Here is an 18515-nt window from a genome sequence, read left to right as displayed (position 1 = left end):
TTGCAGCAACAACCAAAGGAGCAGTGGAGTCGTACATTTTCAAATAAGCAATCCGTCACTTTCAAATATTACAGTAATTGCTATTTTACTGTTTCTTCATTGCCATTAATTGCATATTTGCTGGAACATGTAAACTGAAACTGCCTCTGAAGAAGGAGTGGGCACCACTGATAAGTCAACAGCTGATACACAGAGAGACCCCTTAAGGATAAACAACATGCAGAGCAGCATATTTTCACACTGAATACGGTGAAGTAAGGGTTAATTTTGACCAAACTAGAGCTGGTGATTGTTGGAACAGTGGACTAACTAACTAGATGACTAACAAGACAAACCAAGACAGTTTTGGTGAGTTTTATTTTGTTGCTGTCGTGTTTAAATGAAGTGTGTTTTACAATGAGTTAGCTACGCAGTTAAGCTAACATTAGTGTGGGTCTGGTGAAAGAGAAAAACTTGGATTGGTGTACGGTCATAATTTTTCTGTTTAATAGAGAAGAAATGTGTTGTCACTAGAACAACAATTGCCATTTTGTTTTGTACTTGTCAAATGACCACAGCAAACAGTTCAATGTCCTGTCTAATTGTTCTACTTCTATGGCCTAAACTCACTCATATAAATATTGTGGACCTGATAATAGAAACACCTGTCAGTATAATGCAAAACAATTCAGTAGCACCACAAACTACAGCCTCAAAAATAAGAAGAGGGTTGAATCAACACATATCTAAAATTGTTAAAACAAACAAAAAAACAACCTGAAAGTAAAGCCTAACCTTCATAGTTCAATGGTGTCCATTATGTCTTCAGTTTCTGATAATGACTTTAGTTGTTCTTTTATCTCAGACATGTGTTAGGATGTTACATACCTTTACATGTTTTTGCGGAAACTTCCGCCTTCCTCAGAAGTGTCACTTGGTGGTTGTGACATGTCTTTATCAGCTGATCTGTCAACCAGCTGATATTAGGGAGGCGTGACCTTCCTGTCAGTTTTGACAAGTGACACTTCTGGGGAAGGTGGAGGTTTCCGCCGAAACGTGTCAAGGTATGTAACATCCTAACACATGTCTGAGATAAAAGAACAACTAAAGTCATTATAACCTTCATAAACATAAGATGGATTGCAGGCTTTACTTTTAGCCGTGTGTACCTAATAAACTGGCAGGTGTATTGGAATGTAGTTGGACATGAGCTTTGTTTGGTTGTAATTTCTCCCTATAATTTTACTTAACCTCATAAAGCTAAATGAACAGAACCAGAAAATGTGTGAGAAAATCACCTTGGGTACTTTCCAACCCAAACACACACATCCTGTTTTGTTTTAACTTAATGGAGCAACTCCAGATTCTGTATCCTGTTCGAAACCTTTCTTCACTGCTCAGACTGCTTTAGGTTGAGTCCTCTATATTTTACTGTTTTTTGGCAGAATACACACTTCTTATTAGCTGTAAGCTTGTTTAAAGTATCGAAGCCGTACCACTGAGGACAATGAAATCCTGTCCTGGGTAATTTTTCTCAGGAATTTGGAGGAGTTTATTTGAGCTGACATTCTACAGTGAAAAACGTACACATGGTGGGCATTTTATAAGCTGATTCCAGCATTTTTGTACTGAATATGTTATTCCTATTACAGCAGTATATCAGACCAGTTTATGGAGAAAGTGGCATATATTTATTTATTTATTTATTTATCATTCATTTATATATTGTTTCATATAAACAGCTGAATAATCAAATCTGATAATTGTTAATATAGGAAGAAACTTGGTATCAGCACCTTAGTATTTCTTAAGTCCTGGAAACAGCCTTGTTACAAAAAACACTTAAAAAGGAATTATTTCCAAACTAGATCAGTTTTATCACAGACACTTTATCTGCATCAGAATGTTATTCCAGCTTTTTTATTTCTATTTTTCTTTCTGTCTATCCGTTTTTTGTATTTTCCCTGGATTTTCTGTTTATGTTTGACTTTTTCTCGGTGGTACACTTCTTTGCCCATTCATTGATGGTGGCCAGAGCTGATCATATTTACTTTTCTTCTTCTGTTTGTTAAAATAAATGATTTTTTTTTTTTTTTTTTTTTGTTAAGAGCTACTATGGTGTGGATGTTAAGAGAAGGGAAAGAAGTTTTCTTTGTCTGGTTATGAATTGAGTCACACCTCATGCAAATAAAAGAATTGGGCATTATGCGTCAAAATATGTCCTGAAATATTACTTAAATAGTAAAGAGAATGTTCATATGACTTAAACATCTCCTTCTGTCTTTACTCGTAGAGGAAGAGGAAGTGTAAAGAATAGAGAGGTGGCAAAACAAACAGCTCATCAGCAGAGGCCTGCTTATCAGGCTGCTACATGACTGTGTATCACCCACTCGCTGAGTATTGAGCCAGGGAAATGTGGCTCAGCGATCAACCAACCTGCTCCATTGATTAACAGCGTTTTCTCATTTCTGGCCAAGAGATTGGCTTCCCCCAACATGTGTCATTTGTTTGAGGAGAAACGAGGAGCGGTGCCATGTGTTTGTGTGCTTACGTTACGTGCGTTCCGAGGAGTGGGTACGCTTCCAGCTGAGCCACTCTGCATTTAAAACTAGCAGCCAAATGCTCCTCATATGGAGAGGCGCTCTGAAAAAAGCCTTCTCAGTTTGAACGCAAGTATCTCAGTGTTCGCCTGCTGGGCATGATCTTCCTATTGGCTCAACACTTTGGCCCCTGTTGTACCCTAAAGTAAACCATTTTGTACTCACCCCCACCAAGCATTTATCCCCCCGTCACCCCCTCTCATCACACACACATGCACATATCAGTACACTTATTTTGGATCCCAGTGGGTGTGTGGGCTATTCAAACGTCCTGACTCAGAGATTTAAAATGTCATTTAAAACCCATTCAGTGCTGTTAAGGCTTGCTTTATTTTTCCAGCGTTAGACTACAAGGTCAGTTTGCACCAACAGCTGATGAGCGATCAATAGGAGATTTGAATTTAAAGAGCCGTGGCCCCGGGGGCGGTCAGTCGCCAGTGCATGGTGTTACCACAGGGGGGGCTAAGCCCAGGGGCTCAACAGAGACCTATATCCTTATACAGACCCTCCACCCCCACCTTCCACCCCACATCCCCAAGCTTGGTTAACTCTCAAGACCATGATTAATTCATGGTGGATTACAGTCTGGAGGCAGGGGAGAAAACTAGGATTGCATATGGTCCTAACTGCACATGCAGGGTTTGGGAGATAAAGGTTCCCTCAGATTCATGCCACAATCCCACCGCCTGACTCGTTTCCCTACAAGTATGAATAATTTTTTCATCCTTCCTGCAAAAGATCACGCCTCAGTGTTTGGGTTTGATTATTATTACGGCTATGTTCACCGAAATAAGTTAGGAAAAGTCCCTCCCAACCGTCAGACCGCACCGCGAGAACAGTAAGCTGCAGGGAATAATAATGTAGGAGCAGGCTAATAAAAGCATAACAAGCAGGAGAGCTGCGGTCACGGTGATTTCATCATTGTCCTTCACAGTTGCACAGCTAACTGCTTATGATTAGTTGACGACCTCGAGTAACTGAACACAAGAATCTGAGGCCAGAGTGAAAGTGGTTTGGGAAAGAAGTGGCATCAGCACAAGTTGTGAATTCACTCCCCCTTGTGTCGGCTACAGCAAGCCAGTCTACTAAATGCCTCCGCTGCTGGGAGAAAAGTAAAATCAGCAGAAAAGTTTTTTTTGTTGTTGTTCAAACCCTTGTTCTGTTTGTCTATGAATTGTTCTTCAAGCCATCGGGATCTGGTGCAATGCTGCGGCATGGAGGGGAAAGAGAAAACCCTTTGTTGACAGTTTAAGATTAGCATCGCAAAACGCATGCTTCAAAGCACGATTCGGTAGCATTTCTACAACTCTGCTTCTACACTCTCAGTTGGACTCCTTTTTTCTTTGTCTTTTCATCACTTTCCACAAACTGCCTTCAATTTCACTCCATGTTTTTGAATAACACTGATCAGAATTGTTTACCTGTCAGCATGTCTGCAAAGGCCAATTATTTCACACTCCAAGTGAATGGAAAATTAGACATGTAGACAAAAAGCGTTCATTATGAAACGAGTGACACTGGCCTGATAAGTAGCTTACAGAGAGCTCTGTGATGTACAGCTGCACTGACACCCTGTGATACATAACACACTGTAATGTAAGGGTATACTGTAAGATAGCTGCTCCAAAGAAAATATGTTAAAAAATTCATAAGTATATTTTCTAGTTTTATTAGAAACACATTTTTGTCAACATGTTGTATTTATACAGTGAATGGTCTAATATGCACTGGAGGTCACATAAGCTTAGGTTTATTGGAACAATAAAAGACATACCATGAGGGATTGATATTCAAAGAGATGTAGCAGCTACTAGCTGCATATTTGACCATCAATTTTTAATAGTTGGGATTTTCTCCTTCGAAGACACAAAAATAAAACCTGTCTAAGTATGTTATATTAACAATTTTATGAATGTATTGTCAGCAGACTAAAAAATTAAGAAGTCAATTACTCCTTTTAACACTTACATTTTGTCTCAACATGTTCTGCAGATGATGGTGCAAAGCACTTTAACAGTATTTGTGCTATTTTTTTTAATTTGGCAAATGTCTACTTATGTTTTTATTGTTTTTTTATTTTATTTTTTTACCTTTTTTGTAAACAACATCTTGTACAAACTAGCACAGTGAACCACAACCCCAGCAAATGTGTTTTTATCTCCATACAATATAAATGAAATCAATACAAAAGTTTGGTTGGTTGCTTGGAACATTTTTATATGGATCGAGAGGTTCTAAAACATCGTTTTCGAGACTTCTGGACTCCTGAATTAAATAGATTACGTAAACAGTTGACTGTTCTAAGTCCCATTTAGAACCCCGGTAGAAGATTTTTAGAAGGTAGACTTCATTTCAACATTTCAAGTTCACTTCCATTTTAAATAAAGGGTTTGCAATCCGTAGAGGGTTTTTACTGTTTGCCTTTTGAAGGCGGCCTTCTTCAGATTTGGTGGAAATTCTGAAACTGTGAAAAGAAAAGAAAAGAAAAGAAACAAATAGTCCTGACAGAGGAAAAATTGTCATTTCCTCTGGCCTTCAGAAACATAGTGTCAAAAAGGTTAAGTGTCAATATGGCAGAGCCTTGAGAGGCCAAGAGGTCTGAGGAGCTTCTGAATAAATACAAGGGACAAGTCTAGTGCCTCGAACATAGTCTGAACGCCGCTCAGCCTTCCTACAGTGCCAGGTCAGCACACGATCAACCCTCTGCCCCTTTATTCTCTCTCTGTAAAGCTATTGAAGTCTTTGACAGTAGCTAATGATGTTTTCGTGTTCGGGACATACTATAGGAGATTTCGAAAGGGTTGTTTTTTACCCCACCGGTGAGTGTTAGGAGGTTTGGTCGCTATGCTGGGCCACTGTCGGGTTGGGGGGTTTGAGGGTGACAGGGTGTCCCAGGGGCCCAAAAAAGGGGGCCGAATGGGTGGCAGTTCAGCAGTCTTACCCATTCTTTTTTTTTTTTTTACGTGAGTCCAGTTTTGGATGCAGGGTGGGGTGTGGGGGGGCAAACGTAGCAATAGAAACACCCAAACACAATACTGAAGACAATGTTTTATGCCAGATATGCTTTCCCCACAAAAAAGGTCAACAGATCAAATGGGAAAATAAATAAATAAATATGAAAACACCAAAAAAAAAAAAATGATTCAATGGTTGCCCTAACCCTGTCGATATCCATTTCCCTGTACTCATCCCCAGCCCCAAACACCACCAAACCTCACCACCCTCCGTTACCGAATCTCTCACCAGTAGAGTCCACTCTCAAAAAGCTACCACACAGTGCCCTCGTTCATTTCCGAGGGCGGGTGGGACAGGTGGTTGTTGTATCCGCTGCCGTTCAGTGACAGTGAGGTAAAAGGCGGACTAGGGCCGAACACCTCGGAAGAGATGCTGTGGAGGGGTCCCGGGATGCCGGGCTCTGGGCTGGGAGAGTCCCCCGGGTGGTGGGACATGATATCGGAGAAGCGTTGCACTTCGCTGGAGGGGTGGTGGCCCGGCAGGGGGTGATCCATACCTCCGAGGGGGGTGCCCGTGGGGCCTGAGGAGGGTACGAAGGGGAGATCGACTGGGGTCTGGGCCTGTGACGATGGAGGCCCCTGAGGGAAGAAATCATAGTTCCCTCCTGGGCCGTAGTACTCGCTTTGATAATCTGCAGATCCAAAAGAGAAAAAAAAATCAACGTTAGCTCTGAGAACAATGTGTATAGAAATAATTCCGGAGACATTGAGGAATTCATTGAATATACATAGCTTGATTTGTATTAGAGAGGGCGAGAGACCCTCGCCGTACTACATTAGTCACAGAGCACGTTACACTTAAATCAAAATTGCAATTGGGTGGGGAGAACAACGTGGCCACAAAATTAATTAAACTGGGGGCCATTTCATCAGCGATTCTACCTACTGAGACCGATCTTTTTTTTTCAATTCAGCAGAATAGCATTAGACTTTTTGCTTCAGCAGAAAGGACAAAGGCCCGAGCACAAATGAAATTCTCTGAAAATGATCAGATATTTCAAAGCATTTGAGGGAAGAGTGTGGTATTAAATCACTGGGATGTAAACTAACCTCAAGTAAACTTATTTCACTGATTTCTAAAAGCTCATGGATGGGGCTACCCAAACTGAATAACATATCACAACTGAATTTGCTTTAAGAAAATAAGAGCCTTATTGCTGAATATCTTAACTGGCCTTATTATTGAAGAAGAGCAGAGAACCACTGCATTGCATTTATGTGTTTAGATATGAAACATTATTTTAATGTGGTGCACTAAATTAAAATTAACATTTTTAAAAGACTTCAGAAAGCTTAAGGTGTATAGGCCATACATGCTTTTCTTTCTTTATAAGGTCATCCAAAACCTAAATTAAAGTGCTTTATTTCTTATTCAACAGCTGCTCACTTTGGTATAGAAAAGACAGGCCATTGTTTCATTCCAGTTGTGACATAGGAAATAAACAGACAGAAAAAATAAGGAAACACACAAATAATTTTTTTTAAAATGTGACTGAAACAGACATTTTAACATGACTATGAAAATGCTTCAAAAGAGAGAAAAAAAATCACTTTGGAGGACATAATTTTTTTTTCTTAAAAAAAAAAAAAATGCAATTGCACTCATACCTCCGTAGTAGGAGAAGGGCCCGTTGGGGATCAGCTCTCCGGGTTCCAGGCGGTCCACCAGCGTCCTCATCCGCCTCGGGCTCCGGAAAAACGCATGCCTCCGGGCGCCTAGCGCGCTCAGCTGCTTCATGCGCCTCTCTTTGGAACGTCGGTTTTGGAACCAGACCTGGGCACAGACACAGAAACACACACATATGGGTCACCTCGTGTCACTCAGCAAACACGCAATAGGCTTCTGACGCCATTTTGATTGCGCGTCAATATTGTGTGCGGAACATGGGAGGGGAGTGAGAAATGGAGGTGATGGAAGAAGGCAGACGGCTGAATTTTAGAGGGCAGAAATGTCTGAATAAACATGTAAACAAGCCAACAAGCAAATAAACCTCACTGTGTAAATTCTTCCTCATACAAAAGAAAGTGTAATTAGGTGTCATATTTACCTTGGCACCTGCACCGTATTGGTTTCTTATTAGAGTAAATAACCAGGCTGTCTGTGTGTTTAGCGGCGTGCGTGATGAGCCGGTGCGTTAAATCCGCAAGGCTCTGCGGTGGAGAGAACTGCGCCCAATTATCGTTACAGGAGCGAGAGTCACATCTAACCTCCCTAATGATCTTTTAACCCTCCATTTACTCCGACTGAAGGCTGCAGCAGCGGGGGCTTAAAATCTCCAATTAATACTTAATAGGAGGGTTGTTACCAATATATTACCGGGCTCTTGGAGGTTATCATTTCCTAATCTATAGGCCGGCTTCCTTTAATTACGCGCTTCCCTTTCTCCCTCGTGCTCATACATATTAGATACCCCTACTTCACCACTTTCACTTTATCGCCATTAATCTGCTATGTTTAAGCTTTTTACCTGATCTGCCCCGCAGCCTCATCCACATTATGACAGAAACCTGTTAGTAAACCAAAAGACCTGTTTTCCAATTATTTCCACTTTTTTTTTTCTTGGAGGAGGTCTGTTATTACTTCTGATGGGTAATAATATTTTGGCTCATAAATGTATAATTTACAATGTCAGAGATTTAGTGCGTCATATAAAATAATGGCTTTAACAAATTTTGGACATTAGCAATAAAAGGGAAAAAAAATGAAAATAGTTCCTCATACAAAATCGATACTACTACTACTACTACTACTAATACTACTACTACTACTAATAATAATAATGATAATAATATGATGATAATAATAATAATAATAATAATAATAATAATAATAATAATAATAATAATAATAACAATAATAATAATAATAATGTGTTGTCATTTGTCTGTGTTGCTCTTTGTTTAACTTAATATGGCCCTGCTGTAATTCAGATTTCTGAGGAGACAATCTGAAGACCCTTGAAACAGATTTCTGTCTTTCCACTTGGCTGGAAAGACTCACAGCATGGCTAAATGTGGTCGCAAAACGTGATGGCAGCGCTGTGCCAGGACTCCCAGCGGCTCCCAGCGCTCCCAGCAGCCCGGCGCCAGTTGGCGACTTTGCCCCGTCGCCAGCGCCAAGAATCAAAAATACCCATATAAATTACCCGTTTCCAAATCAACCTCGTCCGTTGGCCAATCTCTGGCTTAATGAATTCAATGTGACCGCGCAGTTTGAAGGGAAGAGGCCTCCTTTAAAGAGGGGCGAGGGAGGTGAGGAGAGGGTGGAGGGGGAGTTGATGCTGAAGGGGAGGTGGAGCCTCTCTGATGGGATGAGGCCTGCACGGTCATGGCAGTCTGGCAGCTTGGCAGGGACATTTTTCCATAAAATATAAGTTGTTACATCACACCTTTTAATGGGTGCGTAACACCCTATAAAACAGAAAAGGCGCGAGCCCACCTCCTCAACCTGTGGGTGTCCCCTGAATGTTATTTCCATAATATTTCAGACCATCAGACAGAATCAGAAGACCCCAATTTTGGTGATTTACCACTGAACCGTATAAATGACTGGGGATGGTGAGCCCTGTAATTTTTTGTTGGGTGCCACGTGGACCTTGAGGAACACCCTCATTTATGCGCTTTACGCGTCTTTATTTGGTGGTTAATGAATGAAGTTGTAGTGACATAAGAGGGATAATCCACTCTGGAACTCAGGATCTCGGGGAGTTCTCCAGCTTGGACGCTAAATATCGATGTTCCTTTACCTGGATGACCCTCATGTTGAGGCCGGTCTCCTGGGCCAGCTGCTCCCTGATGTGTCTGGTGGGTTTGGGGGTGGCAGCGAACGCCGCCTTCAGCGTCTCCAGCTGTTTGGCCTTGATGGTGGTCCGCGGGCCGCGCCGCTTCCCGCCGAGGTTCTGGTCGTCATTCTCGTTATTGACCGTCTCTTTGTCGGACAGGGCGGCAATCTCCGTGTCCTTTAGGACCACGTCGTCCTGTAGCTGGTCTTGAGAGTCCGGCGATAAACTGGGGTCGCTGCACGCCGTTACTAAATAAATGACATATGGAAATGAGAATAAACACAGGAAATACTGCAGTGATAAAGCACAGCGGAAAAGGAACAAAACTATATTTATCACTGTGGACTATGTCAGCAGTGATGTAGTGGTCAATTAAAGGTGGAGGAACTATGACCTCAAGTCGGTGATGCAAACTACACCAACATTAATAACAAGAAACGATATTTTCTGTGAGGTTCATCTGGCTTTTTAAACGGTGTTTAAAGCAATTAGCAATTCGACACCATGTTTTTATCTTTATGTGTTGCACCGTTAATATCCAAATAAATATATAAAGACTGGAACCTTCATTTTATAAACAAATAGCAGCTGCTGTGTTTTCTCCTCGACTGTGTTGCTTCATCATGGAATAAACATTTACGTTGCACGCCCAATAAAAATCGCAATCTTACATACATAAAAGGTTGGAACTGAAAATATATATTTGGAAACAAAATAATCAGCAGACACTGGAGTGTGTTTGTTGTTGAATTCTCAGAATGCGTCTGAGTCCTGGTCATGGAAATGATGAAGCCACTGCGGGGCTGAACACATCACATCCATCACAATTTATCCCGCCTCGCGCGCGCGCACACACACACACACACACACACACACACACACACGTACCTGAGAGGAGGTTGGTGTCTTTTACACTGGCGTTGTTTAGGTAATCGTCTTTGCAAACGAATTTATTCTCGTCTATGATGTAAAGCTCCTCTCCGGTGGAGAGCTGCTTATTGCACATCATGCAGGTGAAGCAGTTGAGGTGAAACACTTTGCTCCGGGCCCTCCGGACCAGGTCGTTTGGAGAGATGCCCTGCGAACAGCCGCCACACTTTGTGCCGAACCGTCTGCAGGAGGGAGAGAGGGAAAGGAGATGGCTGTTTGTGTTATTATAGACATGCTTTACAGAAATCATCATGAAGTCATTAATATCAACGCGCAGCATTTCTGGTGACCAGGCGGAGTTTCGTGGGACGGAAAGAAACGTATTTAGCATTATATACATTCAAATTTTAAAATACTGTTGACCCAGTTCAGCTCGAAGTAACATTATTGTGGAAAAAAAATTATAATATAGTCTAGACATCAGATCGCACTTATTTTTAAAACCTTACTTGACCATTTGAAAGCGCATATGCTATGGGCTAAAGTCGAATCATAACCCATGCTTAAACATGCTTAGAATATTTTACATGAAAAATAATAATAATAATAATGGTGAAAAGGAGTCTCTATAAACCCAAGATACGCATAACATGAAGAAAAGAAAGCTGCTTCACTTTGAGAGCGCATTTCAGGAGGTTTTTGGAATGCTATTTCCAGATTCAGGAATGAACCTTTATGCTCAATCCACATTGACGTTTTGGGTATAATAATAATAATAACAATAACAATAACAATAACAATAATAATAATATAATAATAATAATAATAATAATAATAATAATAATAATAAAATAATATAATAATAATAATAATAATAATGATAATAATAACTTTTCCCCTTGTTTATACATGTTTAAATCAGTATTGTTGGATTGAGCCTTAGAGCTCAGAGTGTCATCGCCTAACTGCTGTGCATATGACAATAAATAACCCGAATAATAATAATAATAATAATACATTAATATGTATGTTTTCATTGTGTGCGCAGCTTAAATCTATAGGCTACATAAGCACAAGTTGGGAAAATGACGCTCTAAATAATTTTAAGAAAAATGATGTGCTTAAGCTAAATGTTTTTTTGTTTTTTTTTATTACTCTAGAAATAATAACATGGTTTTCTTCTACCAGAGGCCGCTGTACAACTGTGCAGAAGTGAGTAGTTTTATTGAATTTATTAAATATTTTACCCCCACATTTCTAACCTTTTTTGTGTTTTATATATATGTATATATCTGTACACAGGCTCAGTTAATCAGTTAATACTACAAGACAGCAGGCAGGCTGCTTGCTTTGGAATAATAAATTATAGCCCTGCCATTGACTTCACCGTTAAACAATGTGTATTGAGTGGTGTGCACTGCTTGTTGACTGCACGTCTGTGATTGCATTGTCTGCGGACTTGATCTTTTCAACTAGTTTACTATTCAAATCCACTTATCACGTCATCCTCAGTCGGACTGAGCAAACACACCGGGGCAGCGGCTCCTCTGGCCGGGGTTTGATCCTGTGCGCTCCCCCGGCTACCTGCGCGCTGTAAAAAAAAACACACCCCAAGTGTGATTTCCTCGATTTCCTAACAAACCACCCCCCTCTCTCTCTCTCCCCGCTGAGAGCGAGTGCACACACGTTTAATGTTTCTGGCCCTCTTTTGTTGTTGTTTTGCATAAGAATCCAAATTAACAAGCTTTTAATTACTCGCTCCTAATCAAAGCTTATCGCCTCCGAGTCCTCCTTCACGCCCACAGGCACGGACAGGTCGCTTTATCCATTTATTTGGAGAATAAATAAATACAGCAGAAACTCTGTGTTCGCTGCAAATGCTTGCAATCACGTGTGTTCAGTCAGCAGATGTGTTAAGTTTAAAAATATATATACATGTATATATTTAATTTATTCTATTTAGCTATTTGTCTGAAGAAGCATGAGAGGCAGAGTTTTTAAGAAGTACTTGTTCAGTCAGTGGTATTTCAATAGTATACCTCATTAAAAAGTTGTAAATAATATGGAGGACACAAACATTTGATCTGCTCTTAATGTGCACAAGACTACAAATTATTATTGTTATCATACTTTTTAATAAATGTAATGTTTGGCCCAAGTGTTTTCCTTTTTATTTTATGATGTGCCATCACAATCTCTGCTCCTATTTTACGCTCCTATTTAAATGTCTGTAGGCTACATAATTTCCTAAATGCACATGTGCCTGTTTACCTGCTGCTACAGTCCACCTCCTGACATAAACTCACACACATTAATAAACAAAAACACTGCTGATGACTTTTTCTGTCACCTTCCCCGTGCTTACCTAAAGAAATCATTTTTGCAGTACAGTCTCCCCTCTCGAGAAAAACATTTCTCTGTCAAGTTACATTTGCACTCGCAGCACTGCACGCACTTGACGTGCCAGGCTCTATCCAGCACGTTGAGCAGAAAGCGGTCCAGAATAGGCCTCTCGCAGCCGGCGCAGTGGACCATGGCTTTGGCTGGGCTACAACCCCACAAATGAAGCGCACACACACAAACAAAATCAACAGCACAGGCCGAGCATTGACCGAGAATCTGCTTTCTCCTTCCTTGATTCGCCTGGAGCTCCCGGGTCAATGTGCGCGGAGAAGCCAGTCGATCAGGTGTCACCACAGTTTTCTCCCTGCATGCGTAAAAAGGCTCAGCGTCCAAAAAGAAAAACAGACAGGATGGCGACGCGTCCTCTCTCTCAGGTGAAAAAACCAAAAGGTAAAGAAAATAATCAGTCCTTTATTGGATCCGGGGCAAAACACACAATTCAACCGAAATGTAGATTTCAACACAGGAAGCTGCAGATCGGCTCAGGTGAGAAGACTGGAGCCAGTTTGGTTGTCCCGGCGCTCTTGGAAGTGACGCATCGGTGAGAGGAGCGTCGTGTGCCAGTCAGTGCTGGAAGAGGCGTCTAATAAAACGCTTTTAGGGCAGAGCTGTCACACAACAAGACACGCACGCCTATAAATAATTCAGTGTACTTTGACATGGCAGCGTATCCACTGTGCACAACCCGGCAGGAAACAAAATCACACACCCAAAAGGTTTTTTTCAAAAGAGTGTTTTCCCCTCTCGCTCAGTCCGATGATCCTGGACGTTCAGCTTGTGGCGGCGGGGGATGCTGCGATACGCTTTCGGCTCCGGTAGTAGTCAGTGTGTATGCTGGGATGCCCTCAGTCTCCAGTACCGTGTGTATGCTGGGATGCGCTGGGTCTCCAGTAAACTGTCTTGCTCCTAAAGCTCCAACCCAGCCTTATTCCCAGCCTCCTGACGTCAGGCCGCGGCCGGACCAATCAGCGTCGCGCCATGCCAGCAACCATCAAGCCGCCCCATCATAACCCAGCGAGGGCTCTGCCTGCTATTTATGCCACACACTCAAGACACCAATTGTCAAGAATTTCCCTGCAAACTGTCATATGTTAGTGAATGTGTTTGGAGGAAGCAGCCGCGGCGGAGGGCGAGCAGCGCGGAGGGAGAGAAGCCACTTTTCAGCTGCTGAGCAAATTGTCTTCTGGGCATGAGGGGGGCATGAAGAAGGAATCTGAGCAGGTAGATAATCTCAGTGGCGTCTTCAGGATAAAGAAGCTGGAGGCGCATATTGCATGGCGCGCGCCCCGTTTATTCATGTAAAGTTACCTTGCGCCAGTACGCACAAGTCGGGCATGTTTGTTTTGTTATTTGAAAATAACTGGAGGCTTTTTTAAATCAATAAACCAGCTGTCCGTTAATATATAGCCTATATATAGGGAGAGAATCTTAACTGCCTGCTTTGCACTTGAACGCATCATCCATAGGGCTAAATGTTTGATTACGCAGCACAAAGCTGCCGAACATCTCTGCCAAGATCTGATTTAGCTGATGACCGGGTTCTGGAAATATGATGTTGTCGTTTTTCGCTTTTCCCAGTGTCGTGCAACATTGCAGAATGGCATGTGCTGATTTACATTATATGTTTTTGTGCACACAGCACACTTAAAGCAGTTGTCTCTTCGGTGTGATGGAGAGGAAGCTTGGTAGTGAAAGACAGAAAGGCTCCAAAGTTGATGCTGGTGCAGCTCAGCGAGTCAGGAGCAATCCAGTCCAAGTCCACCTTAAGTAAATAACACCATGAGCTCAGCCTGTTGGATTATTAGTCATTTTCCATCAATGAGTTCCATCAAGTATTTTGTGTTGATGATTTACAGGCCTGCACTGCTGAACTCTTTTTTTTCTCTCAGTGAACATTGTCTAGACTGGAGAGAAAAAAGTTTACATGCTTGTCGAACAAATTCGTTTCGTTCTACTATCTAATCAAGATTTGCATTCGCCAGGAAAATAGTTTGTTTAATCTCTGAAACGTTTGTTTACACAAGATTGTGGCTTGTAAACATAATAGTTTAATAAATGTAATTACACTTAAAAAATATCGTATTTGTCTTTACTGTAAAAATAAACAGAATTTTAATTTGCGCGTCTTAAAATGGAGCCAATAGCTGCGCACTTAAGCAGAAAAGACGACCCAAGATCACCCATGTATCTCTACCAATATCCCGCCAGCATCCCCTTGCATATGGGCCGCTTCTCATGCAAAACGCCCGCCCGTCCCCGTCCAGCTGCCTCCCGGCGTCTGGGGAGCGCCCCTTTAACAGGACATGTGTTAGTGGCTTTAGGGGAAAAGGAGAGATAAGGCTTCAAAACGCATGGACTCCATCTCGTTTTTGTTTTACCACCTCTTAAGCCCGACAGTCTCCTCTCCCTCTCCTCAAGTGTTCTTCTTTTTCCTCCCATTTCCCCAACTTTTCTGTTTGTGAGCGGTGCGTCTGAGCGCGTTCTGCTGAGCATCTGGTTATGTTTCCATCAGAGAGATAGGCAGAGAGGGGTCATTGAGCACCATGACAACTGGGCGGTCCATAGTTCTACATAGAGGGGGGCAATAAGCAGTGGAAATGTCGCGTTTCTGTCGGACTACAAACGCACTTTCCCCTTTTTTCTAATGTAAAGACTAAACCCAGAAAGCCTGCAGTCTGCAGGCCTGACTCTCTCCACCACCACACAAACTTGTAAATGCAGCATGTAAACAACAAAAGTTGTTGTTATTTCCATGTGTAGAAGATGCCTTGATAGTCTGTCAGTGGGGATAATCTCTGCCTTATTTAGAATAAGCCAGAGAGAGAAGAAAAAAGCCAGCTCACAGAGGCAGATTAATCCACGAATAGAAGGAAATCAAAATATAGGCTATAAGCTTAAAAATATCTCAACTCCCCTCCAGGCAAAGACACTATTAAATGCAAAAATGGTTTTAACCTTACCACTGTAATCCCTCACTAGCAATAGATTATATTCTCACTCATATTTTTATTCTGATGCAGGCAGAAGTTGTAAATTGGAATTTGTGGCGCAGCGTCTGCGCTCAAGTTGAGGAAAACAAAACTTTTTTTTTCTTTTTGTGGTGAATCTCAGGATGGATGGATTAAGACTGGATGGCGCGTGGTTTTCCGGCAGACCTGTGAAGAAAATGAAACTCAGAGCGTTACAGTAATAGTTGGAAGTGGAAATCTATCTCTGAAATGTCTTTTATTGGTGCCCACTAAGAGGAATTTTATTTTATTTCACACTTAAAATTTTACGCATTTCTTTTACTTCCTCCAAAATCTAATTGTGGACAGTACAGGCCATGCATCCACAGGCAAGAAAAGGGATATTCTTGTATCAGAGCCATAGTGTTGTAAAGCAGCCCAGGAGATTTGGGGTTTATGAAGTGCAGACAAGTGAACTGGTACACTGCGAGATAATTAATCTGAGATAATGAATGAGGCTGTGAAGATGCATGCAATCATTAATTCTAATCATGACACGTTTATTTGTCTCCCGTCTCTCCTCCAGGCTCAGTTAAGAGACACAATGTCACCACAACAATGTATGAGGGCCATGGCTAAAGGAAGGAGAGGACTTTGGAATAAAGACTGAATCGAGCAGGTGATTGGATGGGCTGGGCAAAACATTTTAATATTTATATATAAAAGAGATGCTAAAAGCTATTTCTTCTTCTACGTGTAGTTTCCCGGGGTGGCCAGGCTGTTAAAGCTGGGCTGTGTGACATTACAGCCGGGCCAGTGAGGCCGGGCAGGCTGCCGGGGGACACACCGTGACTCCGGTAATACAGAGAGAAATATCACCCCCGACTGGAGCTTTGATCAACTGAGTGTACCGGGGAGGAGGAGGAAGTGGAGGGTGGGGTACCGGTCCGCTGCTCTGCTCTGCTGTTTGCAGTCTCTCTCTGCAAGATTTTTTTTCTCCTTTTACAAAGGAATATTGCAAACAGGCGCTGATATTCATAATTCATACTAAGACGCATTGATCATTCTGGCTTGTGAATGCGTTTATTTTCGGAATAAACAGTCCAATTTCTGTGAAACTGGCTCAGTTAATATCATTTGTATAATTTTTCATCTCTATTCCTATAAAACTTAACACGTGGAATAGGGGAAATTATTCGAAGGTGCAGCTGTGGCAAAATGTGCGTGTTTTGAAAGAAAGGAAAAAAATTAAAAGCTCATGAGAAAAAAAAAAAAGATTCCATTTTATTCACTGCACTCACTGTAGGTCGCTTTGTACAAAAGTGTGCCACATGTAGGCTCCATAATGTAACATCATTTACACGGAAATCAGAAGATTCTTTAAGACGAAAAACGTATAAACATAGGCCACAATTATTTCTTTCTCTTTTGAAAAAACACTATTTTTCTCCTTTCTTTTGCCAAAAACGAAAAGTAGCATCAGAATGTATCTGCGTTATTTTTAAGTGGTAAAAATAAACTGTAAATGTAGTAATTTTAGTAAAACGTCCATCCACAGAAAGCTGGTTTAACAATGCGTAAAGTGTGCTTTCCACTCAAATTGATCACATATGTCAGCTATTTTCTTGGCTGTGCAAACAGCATGAAAAGCGCGCACATCTGACGCAAAGTTAACCATCACACCCATACACTGAGTTTGTAGAGGAGATGTTGGAGGAGGAGGGGGAGGTGGGGTGGGGGCAGTTTCCCTGCCCTGACCATCCTGTCAATCATTCTTCACAGTATTATCACGCACTCCCAGGACCGAAATCCGACCCTCCCTCCTTCTTCTGTCCATCCATCCATCCACCCATGACTCCGTCCATCCATCCTGGCGCGCGGAGCTCACACAGCAAAGGCCCTATAGTCCGTAATGGTGTAACCCACATGGCTGGGGGAGGGCTGTGGCAAAGCTAACGCAAAAGGACGCACAGTTCCATGATCGACTGACTGAGCTGTTTCCTCCTCTTCCTCCTCCCTCCTCCTCCTCCTCCTGTAGTTCAGCAGCCAAACATATGCCGATGTGAACTCATCGTGGATTATTGAGCCAACACCAACTCTACGCAAACATTTTCCAGACTTTCCAACTCCGGTCCCGTCCTGTGCTGAGAGAAATCCAATGGGATTTATAGATCATCTCCCTACAGCTGTCTCTTCTCAGCCAGTCAACCCCCAACACACACACACACACACACACACACACACATTAGCCAATATTCAGAGGCTGATGATCCGACCTCCACAACCATCTACAGCCTACAGCTTCAGCCACCACTGACTTCACTGTCTGTTCGTTTTCCCAAGCAGATCATATGAGGAAGAGAATTTGGGGCTTTGGGGGTCCAGAAAAGTAACCCTACACGAGACTCCGAGGTCACCCAGAAACGAGGCCACCACCATCATCACAGCACCGCAACCACCACCAGGGTCCCGCTCGCTCCTCTAGGGGGCGAATTCAATCCGAATACAGAGAGGGCTTAGCCAATGATGCTATTAGCACTATTACTATTACATTATTATGTCCTCAGTTCCAAGTTACTGCTGGCGTTATGTGGGAATAAAGCTTCAGAACAGGCAGTCAGCGCACATTATACACACACACACACACACATATATATGTATATTTATATATATATGTATATATATATATATATATATATATATATATATATATATATATATGTATACATACATACATTCTATGTACGTGTTTTCTCCTTGTTTTTGTGTTAGAAAAGTCATTTGGAACCCTTTAAAAATAATATACACAGCTCAAAACGCAGCACAGGTCAGGAGATTCCATCGTTAAACCAATAGAGCAAATTCCAAAAATCATTTTTTATGAGGTTGAGAACACTAACGGGCTTATGGAGGCGGGCA

General features: G+C 41.9%; 1 protein-coding gene and 1 long non-coding RNA gene across 2 annotated transcripts; one reads left to right on the top strand and one right to left on the bottom strand.

Annotated features, from left to right (window-relative positions):
* Window positions 1-465: 465 nt before the first annotated feature.
* Window positions 466-13617, bottom strand: lhx1a (LIM homeobox 1a). The gene is made up of 5 exons (XM_033631920.2): window positions 12611-13617; window positions 10264-10487; window positions 9340-9623; window positions 7202-7367; window positions 466-6225 (listed from the first exon to the last, which is right to left on the bottom strand). The coding sequence occupies exons 1-5, from the start codon at window positions 12778-12780 to the stop codon at window positions 5846-5848; spliced, it is 1224 nt and encodes a 407-aa protein (XP_033487811.1). The 5' UTR covers window positions 12781-13617; the 3' UTR covers window positions 466-5845.
* A 78-nt stretch (window positions 13618-13695) lies between these two features.
* On the top strand, window positions 13696-16714 carry LOC117260053 (uncharacterized). The gene is made up of 3 exons (XR_004501891.1): window positions 13696-13869; window positions 16183-16275; window positions 16357-16714. It is a non-coding gene; the product is annotated as an uncharacterized LOC117260053 (long non-coding RNA).
* Window positions 16715-18515: the final 1801 nt, after the last annotated feature.

The sequence above is a fragment of the Epinephelus lanceolatus genome, chromosome 4, assembly GCF_041903045.1.
Source record: "Epinephelus lanceolatus isolate andai-2023 chromosome 4, ASM4190304v1, whole genome shotgun sequence".
NCBI lineage: Eukaryota > Metazoa > Chordata > Actinopteri > Perciformes > Serranidae > Epinephelus > Epinephelus lanceolatus.
This window is presented reverse-complemented; position numbering and strand designations above follow the sequence as displayed.

Bases quoted from the DNA above. Each gene is read 5' to 3' on its own strand.
- lhx1a (XM_033631920.2), bottom strand. From the start codon at position 12,780: ATGGTCCACTGCGCCGGCTGCGAGAGGCCTATTCTGGACCGCTTTCTG. The intron at 10,488-12,610 runs GTAAGCACGGGG...TCCCTCCTGCAG, and splicing joins TGCAAAAATGATTTCTTTAG to ACGGTTCGGCACAAAGTGTG. The intron at 6,226-7,201 runs GTATGAGTGCAA...TTGGATCTGCAG, and splicing joins GCCCTTCTCCTACTACGGAG to ATTATCAAAGCGAGTACTAC.